This window comes from Amblyraja radiata, chromosome 4, assembly GCF_010909765.2.
Source record: "Amblyraja radiata isolate CabotCenter1 chromosome 4, sAmbRad1.1.pri, whole genome shotgun sequence".
Taxonomy (NCBI): Eukaryota; Metazoa; Chordata; class Chondrichthyes; order Rajiformes; family Rajidae; genus Amblyraja; species Amblyraja radiata.
This window is the reverse complement of record NC_045959.1, coordinates 29,992,133-30,011,030: the sequence shown is the minus strand read 5'-3', so window position 1 is coordinate 30,011,030 and position 18,898 is coordinate 29,992,133. Positions and strand designations below refer to the sequence as shown.

The 18,898-nt window shown below is 47.1% G+C and overlaps 1 protein-coding gene across 2 annotated transcripts in view; it reads right to left on the bottom strand.

Annotated features, from left to right (window-relative positions):
- Positions 1-14,954, bottom strand: part of LOC116971961 (collagen alpha-1(XVIII) chain-like) — a 288,785-nt gene extending 273,831 nt beyond the window's left edge. For both annotated transcript variants that reach the window (XM_033019180.1, XM_033019181.1), the window contains exons 1-2: positions 14,676-14,954; positions 14,484-14,563 (exon numbers count right to left, since the gene is read on the bottom strand). In XM_033019180.1, coding sequence (XP_032875071.1) covers positions 14,484-14,563; positions 14,676-14,686 — 91 coding nt within the window. In that variant the 5' untranslated portion in view covers positions 14,687-14,954. The remainder of the gene's footprint in view (positions 1-14,483; positions 14,564-14,675) is intronic.
- Positions 14,955-18,898: the final 3,944 nt, after the last annotated feature.

Here is an 18,898-nt window from a genome sequence, read left to right as displayed (position 1 = left end):
CTCAACCTGAAACGTCACCTATCCAGAGATGCTGGAGTTATGCTGAGTTACTCCGGTATTTTGTGCCACTTCGGTGTAAACCAGCATCTGCATTTCCTTCCTACACTAATAACCGTCATCTTCCTTACAAAAATGTTTGTTTTTTTTAAACGCCACCATTAACGACAAGTTTACCACTTTAAGCATTCCCGACTGTAATCTCCTCATTGTATCCAGCAGGCCACAAGCCTGAGGTCATCAACATTACATCCAAGAGACTCTCCAAGGGGCTGCAGCAAACATCAGCACTTCATGTGCCAACGTTAGGTCAACAATCCAAAGCCACAAACCACAGCGAGTTGAATGAAACGTGTGGGCTGCTCAAACTTCAAGTAACCCTTGCTTTCCCTCTCTCTCCATCCCTCCCCATCCTAGTTCTCCGACAGGTCTGACTGTCCTCCTGATTACATTTTACATTGTATGCCTCATTGTCACCTTTCCCTAGCTAACAATGATCTATTCTACATTTTCCTTGCACTTTATCACCTATGATGTCTCATTTTCACACCCTACCCTTCCTTATCTCTGCATTTCCTTCTCCCCTGACTCTCAGTCTGAAGAAGGGTCAGCCATTCCTTCTCTCCAGAGATGCTGAGTTACTCCAGCATTTTGTGTCTATCTTCCGAGTTGAATGAAAACTTGTTCCTCAACAGAACCAAAAAGATGCTGATCAATGTGGAGTCAAATTGTTGAAGGGCTGTGACTTTGAGATTTTGTGTTGGAAAGAAGGGCCTTGTGACTTTTTGTTACTACAATGCATGTGGTGTGTGTGTAAGATTTAATATGGTGATTGTCTTTTACTTGACATTCGAACAGGTTCTCAGTGTAGAGGGGAACTGCAGATACTGGTTTACACCGAAGATAGACCCAAAATGCTGGAGTAACTCAGCGGGACAGGCAGCATCTCTGGAGAGAAGGAATGGGTGACATTTTGGGTTGAGACCCTTCATCAGACTTCAGGGAAGTTGTCTGGAAAACTGAATAATTAATCCACCGGTTCCTAACCAGGGGGTCGTGACTCAATATGGGGTCACATGGATAAATGCGGGATCACAAAGACACTTGATGCTGTAATTATGGATAGATGTATTGTTATCTTGGCCTGGTAAAGGGCCTGTCCCACTTTCACGGCCTAATTCACGACCTCTCCCGAGTTTGCCCTCGACTCATACTCGCAGCATGGTCGTCACAAGGTCGGAGGAGGTCGTAGGTAGGTCGTAGCAGGCCGTGATGCTAGTCGTAGGTACTCGTGGCATCAAGTAGGTCGGAGCGTTTTTTCTCGCATGATGAAAAATGTCCACGAGTAAAAAAGGTTGTGAATTAGGTTGTGAAAGTGGGACAGGCCCTTAACTGAGTTACAACCAGCATCAGTTTGGGACTGAAAAACATTCCTAACTTTTAAGTAGAGCTATGCTAAACAAAAAGAATGGGAAACATTGAACAAATGCATGTATGCATTTATTACCCATTTATAGGCTGTTATAATTCTACATAAGCAGGTGTATTTGCCAACCTCAGAGCTCCTGGGCTGGGAAGCTTGTGTTTCTCTCTGTGTGGTCACATCTGTGTGCTTTCCGAGAGGGTAGGTTCTGCACTTAATTTATTTTCAGGTGGTGATGGAATGGAAACAGTGATCGTAGAATGACCTGTCCCAGAGGCTGAAGTGGTCTTTGTGTTTAGTTTTAGTTTAGTTTCGAGAAACAGCCCCTTCGGCCCACCGAGTCCCACACCGACCAGCAATCCCTGCACATTAACATTACCCAACACCCACTGGGGACACTTTTTTAATATTTACACCTCGCCAATTAACCAACAAACCTGCACGTCTTTGGCGTGTGGGAGGAAACCGAAGATCTCGGAGAAAACCCACACAGGTCACGGGGAGAACGTACAAACTCCATACAGTATGACTGTATGGCAAATTAAAATCCTCATATGTTGCAAAACATACTTGGCTAATAAAGTATTATTAGGATTATGATTATGATACAGACAAGCACCCCCTAGTCAGGATCGAACCCATGTCTCTGGCGCTGTCAGGCAGTAGCTCTGCCACCTTGTACTGAGATGACTTAATCTTCCCAGTGGTTGGACACAAATTCCTACACCCTCACACCTTGCTTCAGTGCCCTGGCATCCACCACGACTTTGGAACTTATTCCTACAATCGCCAGGATTTTGCACATAATTAAATCCAGGAGCAATTACAGTACTTCCTCTTTCGTAGAGAATAAATGTGGCCAGATATTTAGTGCAATTGTTTCCAGGAACATTCCCGGTTCCTGAGAAACGGCAATACGCAAGTCCATCTCACTCTCCCTCAGAGGCCACAACTCCTCGCCACCCCACCCTCAGTGTCTGATCTCTCTGCCCCCCCACCCCGAACATCAGGTCTCTCTCACCGCACCTCACTCACCATGTTAGGTCTCCCTGGCATATCCCCGGCAACTGCTCCCCTACCATTATCAGGGGTCTCCAACCCCTAAACCGACCCCACAGAATTCCACAGACTCACCACTCTCTTTGAGAAAAAGTGTTTCCTCGACTCCATTATAAAAAAGTGTTTCCTCATCTCCGTTATTTAGAATGTAGACGAGGAAACTGTATTAGTTCAGTTTAGTCTAGTTTAGAGATACAGGGCAGAAACAGGCCCTTTTGCCCACCGAGTCCGTGCCGACCAGCGACCCCCGCACATTCAGGGGTTACGGGGAGAAGGCAGGAGAATGGGGTTGGGAGGGAGAGATAGATCAGCCATGATTGAATGGCAGAGTAGACTTGATGGGCCAAACGGCCTAATTCTTCCCCTATCACTTATGACCTTATGACCCAGACCCTCTGAACCATCTTGGACAGAGTAGATGTGGAGAGGATATTTCCACTAGTGGGAGCATCTAACACTGGAGGTCATAGCCTCAGATTTAAAGGGCGTTTCTTTAGGAAGGAGATGACGAGAAATTTATTTAGTCAGAGGGTGGTGAATCTGTGGAATTCTTTGCCACAGAAGACTGTGGAGGCCAAGTCAATTGATTTTAAGGCAGAGGTAGATAGATTCTTGATTAAGGGTGTCAAGGGGTTATGGGGAGAAAATGCAGGTGAATGGGGTTAGGAGGGAGAGATAGATCAGCCATCATTGAATGGCGAGGTAGACATGATGGGCTGAACGGCCTCATTCGGCTCCTGACGGACTAATGATGGAGGGGTGGTTATTGCACCCCTCTCCGCTGTCCAGCCTACACCAGAGCACCAAGTGGCTGGAGAGTGGAAGACTCCTTCGCCTCAGTCGTGGAAGATAAGCTGAGCTCTCACCCCCCCCCCCCCCCCTCCTCTCTCCGTCTCAGTAAAAGCAGGCGGCTTGCAAGTGTTGTACACTTTCCACCCCATCGTCATTGGAGTTGCTTCACAGCGTCCCACACCTTTGCTCGGGCTCAGCGGAGATGTTCAGCGAGTGGGCAGGGTGGAGTCATTGCAGGGCAGCGACTTTCCCAGTCCGTGGAGCAGCACCATCGGCAGCATCCCAGGCCTCCCTCCCACCGGAGAGACCTGGGGATGTGACCAACTGAAACTGTGTGTGTGTGGGGGGGGGGTTGGGGATGGAAATTAAGAGATAGGGATGGGTGTTGTTGTTGTCGGGATATGAATTGGAACAGGGTGTGGGTGGAAGAGTGAGGAGGGATGGGGGGTGGGCAGGGTTGGGTGGGTGGGTGGGCAGTGATGAGCTTCTTTCCAAGCTCAGAGCATCTGCATTCCTGCCAGCAGGATGGGCAGGAAACATCGGATGGTGGGATGACTGTCATAGAGTCATAAAGCGATCCAGCATGGATACTGGCCCTTCAGCCCAACTTGCCAACATGTCCCAGCTACACTTGTCCCACCTGCCTGTGTTTGGCCCATATCCCTCCAAACCTGTCCTATCCATGTACCTGTCTAACTCTTTCTTAAACTTTGGGTTAGTCCCAGCCTCAACTCCCTCCTCTGGCAGCTTGTTCCATACACCCACCAGCCTTTGTGTGAAAATGTTACCCCTTAGATTCCTATTAAATCTTTTGCCCTTTACCTTAAACCTATGTCCTCAGGTCCTCGATTCACCTGCTCTGGGCAAGAGACTGTGCATCTACCCAATATATTCCTCTCATGATCTTATACACCTCTATAAGATCACCCCTCATCCTACTGTGCTCCAGGGAATAGAGACCCAGCCGACTCAACCTCTCCCTACTGCTGAGACCCTCTAGTCCTGGTAACGGCCTGGTAAATCATCTCTGCACCCTCCCCAGCTTGCCTGTTGAGAGCAGGGGTGTGAGAGGTTGTAATCAGCAGGCAGAGGTGCCCTAGTGAGGGAGTGCTCACTCAGGAAGTGCACAACAAACTACTTCCCTTCTTCAATCATCTACTTCATCATGAACCTGGGAAACTCAGCAGCAACTGTCCATCCTTTAACATGGATAGGACAAGTTTGGATGGATATGGGCCAAACGCAGGCATCGTGGGACTAGTGTAGCTGGGATAGGTTGGCCAGTGTGGGTAAGTTGGGCTGAGGGTCAGTTTCCACACTGTCTATGACTCTATTTAAACCAGGCTCCCTGTTCACCGGGGAAGCCTGGTTAAAATATTCAATTTCCCCAGTACATCCTGTAATCCATAAATCACCGTACCGATCCTGGCCCATGTGTGTGCGCGACTGGTGAAAGGCAGGACCTGCCTCAATCACCTCCCTCTGGCAGTTTGTTCCATATACCCACCTCCCTCTGTGTGAAAAAGCTGCCCCCTCAGGCTCCTATTAAATCTTTCCCAATTTCATCTTAAACCTCAGTCGTCTGGTTCTTAATTTCCCTATTTTGGGTAAAAGACTCTGCGTATCTACCCTATCTCTTCCCCTCATAATGATAAACACATCTATGAGATCACCCCTCGCCCCCCTGCGCTCCAAGGAATAAAGCTACAGCCTGCCCCCACCTCTCCCTATAGCTCATGTCCTCAGGTCCTGGCAACATCCTCGTAAATGTTCCCTACATGCTTTCTAGCTTACCAACATCTTTCCTATAGCAAGGTGGTCAAAACTGAACACAATACTCCAATGTCTTGTACAACTATAACATAACATCCCAACTGCTATGGTCAATACCCTGAGTAATGAAGGCCAAATGCCGAAAGCTAGGGCCCTACCATTCACTGTGAAAGTCCCTTCGAGCCAGCACCGCCATTCAATATGATCATGGCTGATCATCCAGAATCAGTACCCTGTTCCTACTTTCTCCCCATATCCCTTGATTCCGTTAACCCTGAGCGCTATATCTGACTCTCTCTTGAATATATCCAGTGAATTGGCTGCCACTGCCTTCTGTGGTGGAGAATTCCACAGATTCCCAACTCTCTGACTGAAAAATCCTATCCCTCAGAATACTCTAGAGTAACTTGCGTATCGCAGTTGTTAGCTCTATAGTTCGTAGGTTTTTCTTTGCAGCCCTTCTTAAATAGAGGCACAACATCTGCCACTTCACCCGTGCCTACAGGTGATTCAGATATCTCAGCCAGGATGCCTGAAATTTATTCTCTAGCTTCCCACAGTCATATATCTGATCAAGCCAGGGAGATCTGTCTGCCTTCATATGCGTTATGGGCCTGTCCCACTTACGTGGCTTTTTCGGCGACTGCCGGCACCCGTCATAGGTCAGCGAAAATTTTCAACATGTTGAAAATTCAGCGGGGACCAGAAAGGCGCTACGACTCTTTGGGCGACTGAGGAGACTACTCACGGCCATACGGGCGACACCCTGGCGACATGTCGCGGGGTGAAGCCTATGGTCGTGAGTGGTCGCCCAAAGAGTCTTACCATGTTCTGGCCGCTGCTGGGTTTTCAACATGTTGAAAATTGTCGGCGACCTGCAACGACCTATGACGGGTACCGGCAGTCGCCGAAAAAGTTGTGTAAGTGGGACAGGCCAGTTAGGACCTCCTCAACCATAAACCGTACTCAACAGAAGCCAGCAGTAGGGACTCAAGCACTGTTCAGACTGTTAGCTTTCTGTTAAACCAGACATGGCCACCAAACAAAAATGCCAGCTTTGCCTCTTAATTGCTCTTAGTTATCAAAGGAACTTCTCCTTTCCCAAATTACATCTAACCTGACAGAATGTTCAAAGATAGTAACTGATGAAATAGGTAGAATAAGCAGGATGTTTCTTGCGTTCACTAGAGTTTGCAAAGATTTTACTCTGCATTGTCCTAACATAATTTTGATTACAGTAATGCTTTCTTTGCACTCAGGAACTTCTTTGTCATTTAAATGCAAGGCTCCAAAAGAACAGAACTTTTCATCAGCCCTCAGCTTCACAGGAAGAAGCTCAAGATCCTACGAAGCCAAAGCTATCACATTTTATTCTGGCACGTTTGACATGAATGTTTCCAAGAGAGGCTGTGCCAAGATTCTGATCATCAACACAAGCTAAAAGCATGATCCTCTCATGAACAGCAAGAAATGGAAAGTCTCCACAGCTTTACTGCTCCTAAATAAAAGCTTAGCACTCTGTGAGCATTGTATATTTCTGATATTGTTGCCAAGTAATAACCTTCAGCACACAATTAAAAGTGAATTTCGAATCTTGGAATGTGTGTTCCTGGCAAGGCGGATATTTACTGCCATCCTATGAAAAGCAGCACTGGGTTATTCTCTAGACATGCTTTAGTCCATGTGGAGAAAGTATTTCCTCAAAATACTGATGGCTCCGACACCTATGCATGGCTTGCTAAGTCACTTGGTGTGTGACTGAAGCCACACACGTCTCCTGGCCTAAAGATGATTTCTCAACTTTGCCTTTTTTTTTAAATGACAATCTAACAGTTAAATAGCTACTTTTACGAATGTCATCAATTTCTGGAGGTTTTTAAACAGAATTCCAGACTGGCACAATGGGGCTTGAATCTCATATTCTCTGGTTTACTAGCTCAGGCCCCTGGATAGTTCAGATGTAACCACTGCAATGAACAACACATTTAGCCTGCAAAACAGAATGAAAATGTAGCATTGTTAAAAGACCTCCTGCCTGAGTGTAATCAAGAAAAATCTAATAAAATGCCCAGAGGAGGAGATATTGATCCTGGTTGAAGCAAGAGATCTATCTTCGGTGTAAACCAACATCTGCAGTTCCTTCCTACACAAGAGATCTTAAGGATGGTTAGAAGGGAGGAAAAAGTGAGAAGGCCCAGAGGTAGGGTTGCCAACTTTCTCACACCCAAATAAGGGACCCAAATAAATTCCCGATGACAATTCATTGACTGACTCGGCCGTGGCTGGGTTAATGATGAGTTGGCCCGGGTGCTGGACTGCACACAAAGCCCAGCTGGCGGCCAGCTGAGGAGTTTTGGTCCGGGCGCTGGGGGAGCGCGACATCGCGCACAAAGTCCGGCACCAATGAGAAGGAGTGGTGGTGTCAGCGATATGCGAAGGTCTGAAGGTCAGACAGCTGGCCGGGCTGCCGACCGACGGGGCCACGGACGAGGCGCTGCTGCTGCACTCCATGGGCTGCACTATGTCGGGACGGGTGAGGCGGGGCCGGACGCGGCGCTCTGACCCGACAGTCCCCTCGACCCGAGTAGCAGCAGTCAAATACGGGACAAGGGCGGTCCCATATGGGACAAACCAATTTAGCCCAATATACGGGATGTCCCGGCTAATACGGGACAGTTGGCAACCATACCCAAAGGAGATATTCTGGCACAAAGGACGGGGGTGGCATGGTGGCATGGCGGTAGAGTCGCTGCCTTACAACGCTTACCGTGCCGTAGACCCGGGTTTGATCCCGACTATGGGTGCTGTCTGTACAGAATTTGTACGTTCTCCCCGTGACCTGCATGAGTTTTCTCTGCAACTCTTTGGTTTCCTCCCACACTCCAAAGACGTACAAGTTTGTAGGCAAATTGACTTGGTATAGATGTAAAATTGTTCCTAGCGTGTGCAGGATTGTGTTAATGTGCCGGGATCGCTGGTGGGTGTCGGACTCGGTGGGCTGAAGGGCCTGTTTCTGGGCTGTATCTCTATATTAAACTAAGCTAAAGGAAGTGGAGATGTCCAAAAGTGTGGAGTTGGAGGGATACAGATCCAATGTTAAGGAGCTGAACAGGCTGAAAAAGGTTATAGAAACTGGGCCATTGTGACGTAGGACGGAAGCAGAGTTACTGGAAGACCTTAGGACTGGGCACGGCTTCAGAAATTGGTCACTGACGGAGCTGTGTCCAAGCATTTTACATTTGAGTCATTGGTGTGTTGCCAGCATCCAGTAACTTTATCACACTAAGGTGAAACTGGACAAGGCAGAGCAGGAAAGGTCAGTCAAGTCAAGTCAAGTCAAGTCAAGTTTATTCGTCACATACACATACGAGATGTGCAGTGAAATGAAAAGTGACAATGCTCGCGGACTTTGTGCAAAAAAACAAACAAACAACCAAACAAACTACAAACAGAATGGAGTGAACAGTGAATATCCCGCTGTGCATCACCAGGGGAGATAAGTTCAACTTCTGTACCAACTTTGTTTTGAAATGCACCATTTTATTGATTGCATTGAGAAAGGGTGAATGGTCAATAAAACAAGCTTAATGTTAATAAAATACCAATTAGGTTATTTTTCCAGTGGAGGGGTTCCCTGACAAGTTCACTTGAAATGTAGGAATAACAGTTCTAGCTGAAAGTACACAAAATTGCTGGAGAAACTCAGCGGGTGCAGCAGCATCTATGGAGCGAAGGAAATAGGCGACGTTTCGGGCCGAAACCCTTCTTCAGACTGCATTTCAGTTCTAGCTGAAATGTTTGCCAACATCCTAGTGCCTGTTCCATAGAATTAAATAATGGGATACATTTCCTACCGACCAGGCAATCCTTAAAATAGTTTCCATTCGGAGCCTCAGCATTAACCGACATGTCAGAGAGAATTATATTCAATATAACAGTCATCCCAAGATAAAAGACAGGCCACACTAATTAATGAGTGAAGGGGTGCAAAGATATGATTGAGGCAATACCAATCCAATGAAGAAGATTCTCGATCTGAAACGCTACCTATTTATTTTCTCTGGAGATGCTGTCGGACTCACTTACTCCAGCCTTTTGTGTCAACCTTCAATCCAATTATGTATTTGAACATAAACATAGCACATAGAAATAGCACGTGATTAGTCTATGACTGTAGCTTCGTCAATACCCAGTAAAGACCACGCAAAGAAGCAAAATAGCCAGGTTCCTTCATTCAGAATGCCCCAGAGTCAACGCTTAAAGTGATTAAAAAAGTATTTTATAGGAAATGCAGCATCCAGTTTACGCACAGCGCGATCCCATAAATAGTAACCAGGTGCTGGCTGAGGGATAAACATCACTCATAACATCAGGGAGCGTTTTCTCCTGTTCATGTAAATGTTGTCATGGAACTTCATTGCAGCAACCTGTGGGCAGACTGCCTTTGGCTTAGAGACAAAATGCTGGAGTAACTCAGCGGGTGAGGCAGCATCTCTGGAGAGAAGGAATGGGCAACGTTTTGGGTCGAGACGTCTCGGGTCTGAAGAAGGGTCATGACACGAAACGTCGCCCATTCCTTCTCTCCAGAGATGCTGCTTCACCCGCTGAGTTAATCCAGCATTTTATGTCTACCTTGGCTGTACTGTTCTATGTTATATATTTTAAGGTAGATCGCAACACACGCTGCCGTTTCCTACCCACAAAGTCCTTCTCTAAACATCTAAGTCGGATGACATTCATACTTCACAGCTTAGTGTGGTATTCTCTGGGTTTTAGACCACTATTATGTGGGTACCTGTGGTTGTGGGCGATGGAAGCAATCCAGTAATACACCAGGCCCTCACTGCATGCAGGTTACATTTGCGCAGTATCAAAGTGAAGTGTAAGTTTTTTCTTAAAAATATATTTTTCAGGTTGCAATAGACCTTCATTGGAAAGGTCAACATTTATTGCACGCCATTAATTTATCTTGAGATTGTGGTGAGTACGGAACATCTCATGGATTGTTGGAGCTACAATCATCCAGGCAAGCTGAGAGTATTCAATTGCATTCCTGGCTTGTGCCTTGTTATGGGGGAAAAGCTTTAGAGTGACTGGGAGTAAGGCACTGCGGGATATCCACTCTGACAAGCTCCTACAGCAGTGGTATTAATGTGGTTGATGCAGATGAGCCCACAGAATGTTGACGATGAGACATGGCAATGGAAATGTCGATCAGATTTTGGAGCAGGAACATTACTTGCCACTAATCAGCACACTTGCCTAAATGTTATCCGAGTCTTTTCCACTTGTAGATATGGGCGGCTTCACTAGCTGAAGAGTTTCAAATAGAATTGAGCATTGTGCAGCTCCAAGCCTATCTCCCACTACTGACCTAACGACATAAAGAATGTCACAGAGGCCTGGGCAAACAATCCGGTCAACTCTCTGAAATTGTGGTGATGTTTTGATTCAGTTACAATCTTACATGGAGAAGCCATTACCAGCACACATGCTCTGAGTTATTATTAACCATTAGGCACCCATAAGTTCGACAAATTGTCAATTACTTCTTAAAGCAAGGAGTTTTGAGAGTGCAGGAGCATTTGGCATTAAGCAGGGAGTTTGGAAGAGATTCTGAGAAGCAACAGCTTTAATGAAAGAGAGATCTGTTTAAAGGTGGGAGGAGTGGTCACTGGCCAAGAGGGGGGCTGTGGACATTAGAACGTACTAGCTCTGACGATAGTCTCTGAGGGAGTTGCCACAAGCAATGGGGGATGCAAAGTTATGCCAAGAATTATTTATGAAGAACAAGACCTCTAAAGCAAAGGCATTTCAACATGATCTCACCTCCTATTCCCCTAACCTTTCCACATTCTGCAGAGACTAATACTTCCACATTTCTTTGGCTCACTCATCCCTTCCCACCAAACCTGCCCCCTCCCTTAGTAGACACAAAATGCTGGAGTAACACAGCGGGACAGGCAGCACCTCTGGAGAGAAGGAATGGGTGACGTTTCGGGTCAAGACTGTCTGAAGACAGTTTGAAGAGGGGTCTCGACCCGAAACATCACCCCTTCCATCTCTTCAGAGGTGCTGTCTGTCCCGCTGAGTTACTCCAGCATTTTTTGTCTATCATCGGAGTAAACCAGCATCTGCAGTTCCTTCCTACACCCTTCCCAGGTACTTTCATTTGCAACCGCAGAAGATGTAACGCCTGTCCTTATACCTCTTCCCTCACATCCATCCAGGGAGCCCAGCATCCTTTTAAAGTGATACAGAGGTTCATATGTACCTCTTCAAACCTCGTCATTCGGTGCTATTACAAACCCACTGACTCCCACAATTATCTGGACTATAATTCTTCCAACACTGCTCTCTGCAAAGACTCATCGCCTACTCCCAGTTACTCCGTCTACGCCGCATCTGTATCCAACATGAGGTGTTCCATACCAGGGACGCCCTCATTCTTTAGGGCATGGGGGTTCCCCTCTCCCATCATAGATGAGGCCCTCACATGTCTCCTCGGCACCCCGCAGCTCCGCCCTTGCTCCCCCTCCCCCTCATCCTTACCTCCCACCCCATCAGCCGTCGCATTCAACACATAATCCTCCGGCATTTTCGCCACCTCCAACGGGATCCCACTACCAACCACATCTTCCCATCTCCACCCCTTTCCGCCTTCCGCAGAGACCGTTCCCTCCGCAACTCCCTGGTTAACTCATCCTTTCCCACACAAGCCATCCCCTCCCCAGGTACCTTCCCCTGCAACCCCAGAAGATGCAACACCTGTCCCTTATACCGCCCCCCCTCGACTCTGTCCAGAGACCCCGACAGTCCTTTCAGGTTAGGCAGAGGTTCGCTTTCACCTCCTCCAACCTCTAAATGGCTTATCCCTTATTCTTAAACTGTGGTCCCCAGTTCTGGACTCCACTGACACTGGGAACATGTTTCCTGCCTCTAGAGTGTCCAAACCCTTAACAATCTTATATGTTTCAATAAGATACCCTCTCATCCTTCTAAACTCCAGAGTGTACAAGCCCAGCCGCTCCATTCTCTCAGCCTATGACAGTCCCGCCATCCCGGGAATTAACCTTGTAAACCTATGCTGCACTCCCTCAATAGCAAGAATGTCCTTCCGCAAATTAGGGGACCAGAACTGCACACAATACTCCAGGTGTGGTCTCATTGTGATATGAATCGATTTCTCCAACTTCATTCCTTCTCTCTCTATCCCTCCCCCTCCCAAGTTGCACTAGCTTCTTGTTTTCACCCTACAACAGTTAACAATGGCCTGGTAGACACAAAATGCTGGAGTAACTCAGCGGGACAGGCAGCATCTCTGGAGAGAAGGAATGGGTGACGTTTCGGGTCGAGTCCCTTCTTCAGACTGATGTCAGGGGAGCGGGCGGGACGATAGAATGTAGTCGGAGACAGTAAGACTGGTGGGAAAACTGGGAAGGGGATAGAGAGGGAAAGCAAGGGCTATTTGAACTTAGAGAAGTCAATATTCATACCGCTGGGGTGTAAGCTACCCAAGCGAAATATGAGGTGCTGTTCCTCCAATTTGCGCTGGGCCTCACTCTGGCAATGGAGGAGGCCCAGGAGAGAATGGTCAGATTGGGAATGGGAGGGGAAGTTAAAGTGCTGAGCAACCGGGAGATCAGGTAGGTTAAGGCAGACTGAGCGGAGGTGTTCAGCGAACAATGGCCTGTTTCCTTTATCATCTTTACTTTTTGCGTATCTTACACTCATTGTTCTTTAATTCTCTACATCATTGTCTATATCTCTCGTTTCTCTTATCCCTAACCAGTCTGGAGAAAGGTCTCGACCCGAAATGTCACCTATTCCCAATACTCTACTCAACCTATAATCAATCCTCCCCAACCATGAATCCACCAATCACTCACTCGGTTTTGTTCCACTCCACCCCTCTTTTCCAGCTTTCTTCCGCCTATTCCATCAGTCTGAAGAAGGGTCCCGACCCGAGTTGTGCCTGTCCATTCCCTCACAGATGCTGCCTGACACTGAGTTACTCCACCACTTTGTGTTTAACCCAGGATTTCAGTATCTGCCGTTCGTCGTTCAACAATCTAACATGGTGTAAGTGCAGGGCAGAGCTGTCACCCAGCGCACATGTTAATGTGTGTAGACGTGGAGGTTTTCAATGTGTTGGTGGAGTGTGTGTCCGGAGAGAGTGATAAAGACAGGAATGAGTAAAAGATGCAAGTAAGCACTGTGTAGGAAGGAACTGCAGATGCTGGTTTACACCAAAGATAGACACAAAATGCTGGAGTAACTCAGTAACAGTAACAGGCACTTAAGTAACCCTTGCTTTCCCTCTCTCTCCATCACTCCCCCTTCCTAGTTTTTCCGAACAGTCTGACTGTCCCCCCTGATTACATTTTATTTCTGTATGCTTCGTTGTCAGCTTCTCCTAGCTAACAATGACCTGTTCTACATTGTCCTTTGATCCCCTTTGATGTCTCGTTTTCACACCTAACTCTTCCTTATCTCTGTTTCTTCCTCTCCCCTGACTCTCAATCTGAAGAAGGGTCTCCACCCAGAAACGTCATCCACTCCTTCTCTCCAGAGATGCTGTTTGTCCCGCTGAGTTACCCCAGCATTCTGTGTCTATCTTTACATGTAAGTAACCTCGTGGGTGAAGCAGATACAGATATAAGCATCTGATTTAGTCCATCCAGAGTCAGGCTGCTACCAAGGGAGGAGAACAAGGGAGGAGGGTTCAGTAACCAGACAGCAGGGTGCATTCATGGATCATGGCATGCCAGAGATGAATGCCTGGAGTCCCTAAATGGAACTAAAATCGGAACTCATCTCTCCCTGCCTCTGGACAGCATTAAGCAACAAGATCGTGAATGATTTCACCGGTGGAAAAACCTCTCTCATCTCCACGTTGCCAGCTGGGCTGTCACCCCAGGATACTGAACCGACCACCCGGCGCACTGCATGCACCCTTCCCCACGGCCAGCGGCGGCTGTGCTGTCCTGTCCTGTCAGCAGCCGGCGTTGATTTCCTTGCCATTCCGGCCAGATATTTGCCAAAAGACTTGAACTAACAGTTAACACAAACAACGGACAAACACGAGGTCTCCGCAGCTGGAGGGTCAAGCCCTACATCAGCCAAACTTTGCAAAGGGACAATCCTCCTCGCCCGTGTCCTGACCCACCCCGTCTCCAGAGTACAAGCGCTCCTTTTACCAAACTAGGTTAGGACGTGGCTAAATGCGGTTCTGCTGGAAACAAACTCGATGCTGACTTTTACTGATAAAACATTCTCCGTCCATCAAACTGCGATGTAAAGCAAGAGGCACTGTGTTATTCACATGCTAGTTGTTTCTCCAGCGCAGTGTGTGTAGTGTCCATTCACCTCTGGTGAAGGTGCGGACAGAGGTGTTACCCTCATCGTCCAGCCTCCCACCCTCCCTGGCCGTCCTTACCTTCCAGAACCTGGGCGGCGACGGTCCCTCGGTAACAGCAGAGCAGGAGCAACATCTGGGTCAGGGTGGTCTTGCAGAACCTGCCACACAAACGCAGTCCGGGTGAGGAGGGCAAAGAGAGAACAAGTCAGCAAAAGACGGGCAATGAGGGGGCAACGAGAAAGGAGGGGTGTGTGGGGTCACAGCTCTTACCTGTGCTCCATGACTACTATGAACGAGCTGATCCCAGCTATGACCACATGGGTGGGAGCTGCTTCTCAGTCTACCTCCGCCGTCAGCCAGCCAGCCAGCTCAGCGACTCACAAAGGCTGCAGCAGCAACTCGCAACCACTGTAATCTGAGCTCCAGGCACAGTCAGTTTGCGCAGCCTGGCCTGGAACCCCCCTCCTGCTGACCGGGACCTCCCTCTTTCCCCACCTCCTCTTTACAGAGCGGAGAGCTGGGAGATCCCTCCTCCCGACCTGACCTGACCCTCTTTCACTCCGTCCCAGGCCGCGAAGGGGCAGCCAGCTCTGCGCTGCCTGATTCCCTTAACAGCCCCTCTCCAGCTGATAGTGACAAAACAAACTGCTGGAGGAACTCAAGATAGACACAAAATGCTGGAGTAACTCAGCGGGCCAAAGGCAGCATCTCTGGAGAGAAGGAATGGGTGACGTTTCGAATCTTTTTCAGTAGTCCAGCACTTTGTGCTTTGCTCAAGACTCCAGCTGCATCCTGCTGTTACTTGGATCTCCCTCTCCAAACTAACCAGTTGACAGTAACAAAAAAACAAACTTGTCTGAGGACCTCAGCGAGTCGGACAGCATCTGTGAAGGGAAATGAACAGACGATGTTTGGGTCAGGACACTTTTTCAAGACCCTACTTTGTTCTCCCCCAGCTGATAAACAAATCTAGCACCAAAAGCCAACAGAAATTGCATAGTCGGCACCAACTAATGAGTGCACTTCACAGCCATAGCAGAATTGGACAAAGCCACCTTTCAATCTCACCTCACCTGAAGCATAGACACAAAAAGCTGGAGTGACTCAGCGGGTCAGGCAGCATCTCTGGAGAAAAGGAATGTGTGACTTTTCGGGTCGAGACCCTTCTTCAGAACTGAGAGTCAGGGGAGAGGGAAACTAGAGGTACAGAGAACAAAAGAGTGAAAGGTATGAAAAGACCAAATCAAGGCCAACATGGAGGATCAAGGAAAGGTGGAGCTCACAATGGTCCATTGTGGGCTGTGGAAGAGGTGATAGCGAGGTGGTATGGACAATGAAACCAAGCAGCAGGCGAGCGAAACTAACAAGACGTCTAGGGTGGAGGGAGGGATGGAGAGAGAGGGAATGTTAAGGTTATTTAGAAGTAGACCGAAGACAGACACAAAAGGCTGGAGAAACTCAGCAGGTCAGACAGCATCTCTGGAGAAAAGAAATTGGTGACATTTTGGGTCGAGACTATCCTCGGTTCAAACCACCACCTGCAGTTCCTTCGTACACAGTATTCATACCGCTGGGTTGTAAGCTGCAGGAAACCTGAGGCATACTATTTTAGTTGAGTTTAGAGATACAGCGTGGAAACAGGCCCTTCCATCCACCAAGTCCGCACATTAACACTACCCTACACACACAAGGGATAATTTTACATTTTACATGTTTTTTACCAAGCCAATTAACCTGCAAACCTGTATGTCTTTGGAGTGTGGGAGGAAGCCGAAGATTACGGAGAAAACCCACGCAGGTCACGGAGAGAATGTACAAATTCCATTCAGACAAGCACCCGTAGTCAGGATCGAACCCGGGTCTCTGGCGCTGTACGGCAGGAGCTCTACCGCTGCGCCACCGTGTCTTCTTCCTGGCGAGTCCCAAAGCGTGGAGGAGACCTTGCTTCCCCTTCAGTTCTCTAGGTTCTGTGAGGGCAGAATCTCAGTGGCAGATGAAGCTGGGGCTGCTGATGGGGTGTGTGGCTGTGTCTGCGGGGATGAGGTGCTGGGCTACTTCCATCATTCTCATTTGTTCTCTCTAGTTTTGCTCAATTGATGGGAACCTTTGGGACATGAGGCACAATATTGCAATGAGGAAAATTGTGAAGAGTATTGAAACAATGACACACAATCCCATTCTGTTCCCTGGGGTGGACTCTTCGTTATATTCATAGCTTACAAGCCTCCATAGAATCATCGAGTATTGGACTCATACAGCGAGGAAACAGGCCCTTCAGCACAACTTGCCCACACTGGCCAACATGAACTATACGATAGAACTTTATTTATCCCAGGGGGGAAATTCATGTGCCAACAGTCATAAAACACAAAATACATGAAACATGAAATTAAAGTGACGAGTGGAAAGGATTGAGGATGTGCAACAAGCTAACCAAAATAATACAAAATAAATAGGAATTAAATAAGTAAATATAAAGGAAAAGACAATCGACTGTTGGTGCTGGAACCGGAAACTAAAAAAGTCCCAGCTACACTAGTCCCGCCTGCCCGTGTTTGGCTCATATTCCTCCAAACCTGTCCAATCCATGTGCCTGTCAAACTGTTTCTTAAACGTTGGGATAGTCCCTGCCTCAACTACCACCTCTAGCAGCTCGTTCCATACACCCACCACCGTTTGTATGAAAACGTTACCTCTCAGATTTCTATTTCAGCTGCTCCTCGACCTACGATGGGGTTACGTTCCGATAAACCCATCGTAAACCGAAGTCGCAGTCGAAAACGCATTGAGATGTATTGCGACCACGTGACCGGAAGTGACGCACGGCTCGCTGCCATTGCCGAGCGTTTGCCGATCGTAAAGTCAAAATATCACAAGTCGAAGCATCGTAAATCGGGGAGCATCTGTAAATCTTTTCCCCTTCACCTTAAACCTACGTTCTCTGGTCCTCGATGCACCTATTCTGGGCAAGAGTCTCTGTGCATCCACCCGATCTATTCTTCACATGATTTTATACACCTCAATGAGATCACCACTCATTTTATACACCTCTGTAAGATCACCCCTCATACTCCTGGGCTCCAAGGAATAAAGTCCCAGCCTACTCAATCTCTCCCTTTAGCTCAGACCCTCTAGTCCTGGCAACATCCTCGTAAATCTTCTCTGTACCCTTTCCACTTGACGACATCTTTCCTATAACATGGTGCCCAGAACTGAACACAATACTCTAAACGCAGCCTCTTATATAACTGCAACATGACCTCCCAACTTCTATACTCACCTCCCAACTTCCACTCTATTCTAATCTATTATATTTTATTCAAGATTCAAGATTCAAGATACATTTATTTGTCACATGTGCCAATTGGTACAATGAAATGTGATCACCATACAGCCATACCAGTAATCTATTCTATTCTATTCTATTCTATTCTATTCAGAGAATATTTACTGAGTCTGCACAATTTCTCTTAAGATGCTAAACCTGCCATACCAGGAACCACTGGGCTTCTTTCACTCCCTCTGTTACAAGTCTATCATTCCTAAGGCTGGGAAAGTGATGCAATCTTGCTAGAGAGCTCTTTTTAATTGAGGCAAGATGATCCTGTACGTGTACTCAAATCCTTTTGCAATGATGATTTGCAAACTATTTGCCTTTCATATTGCTAGTTGTACCTGCATAACATCCAATAATCCATGAACAAGGAGATCCAGAAGCCTCAGAAAAGAAAAACTTTCAATCTCTCACCATTTCATAAATACTTTGTCTCCTTTTTTTCAACCACAGTAGGTGACCTCACATTTTTCCACATTTATGTTCCATTTGCCTTGGCCTTTCAGATTCACCCAATGCCATTTGCAAACTTCTCTGAAACACGATATGTATAGGTTGAATGAGTGGGTGAAAACTTGGCAAATGGAGTTTCATTCAGATTAGTTGACTGTCATATATTCCAAGAGAACAAGGAATTCCATTATATCAGGAAGCAATAAAATTCCTTGTTCGCTTGAAGGCCACGGAGTACACAGTATCCATGATAATGACAGATACATCAACAATAACCACAAATGCAATACAGCAGAATCGTTCAAAGATTATAGTGCAACCTGAAGAGGTGCAAAAAAAATGAAAGTGCAATCATTGAATGTGGTAGTTAAGGTAGACATTGTGATGTATCAACTAGTGGGGAGTATTAGATGAAGGATACAGGAACAAGTTAAGGGGAGGGATCATTTAAAACTGAGATGTTTCAGAACTTCTGGCAGAGGGTGGTGAATGTGGAATTCTCTCCAAAGATGTTTTGTAGAACTTAGATAATTGGAAATATTCTTGAAAAGAGATGAATATTTCAAAGATCAGGGAATTGAGTGCTATGTAGGACCGCAGAACTGACACAAAAAGTGGAGTTGAAGTCTGAGGCAGAACAGCCACAATAATTTTGAATGTCAGGATGGCCATGTCCCATTCCTGCACCTATTGTGTTCTTTGAGTT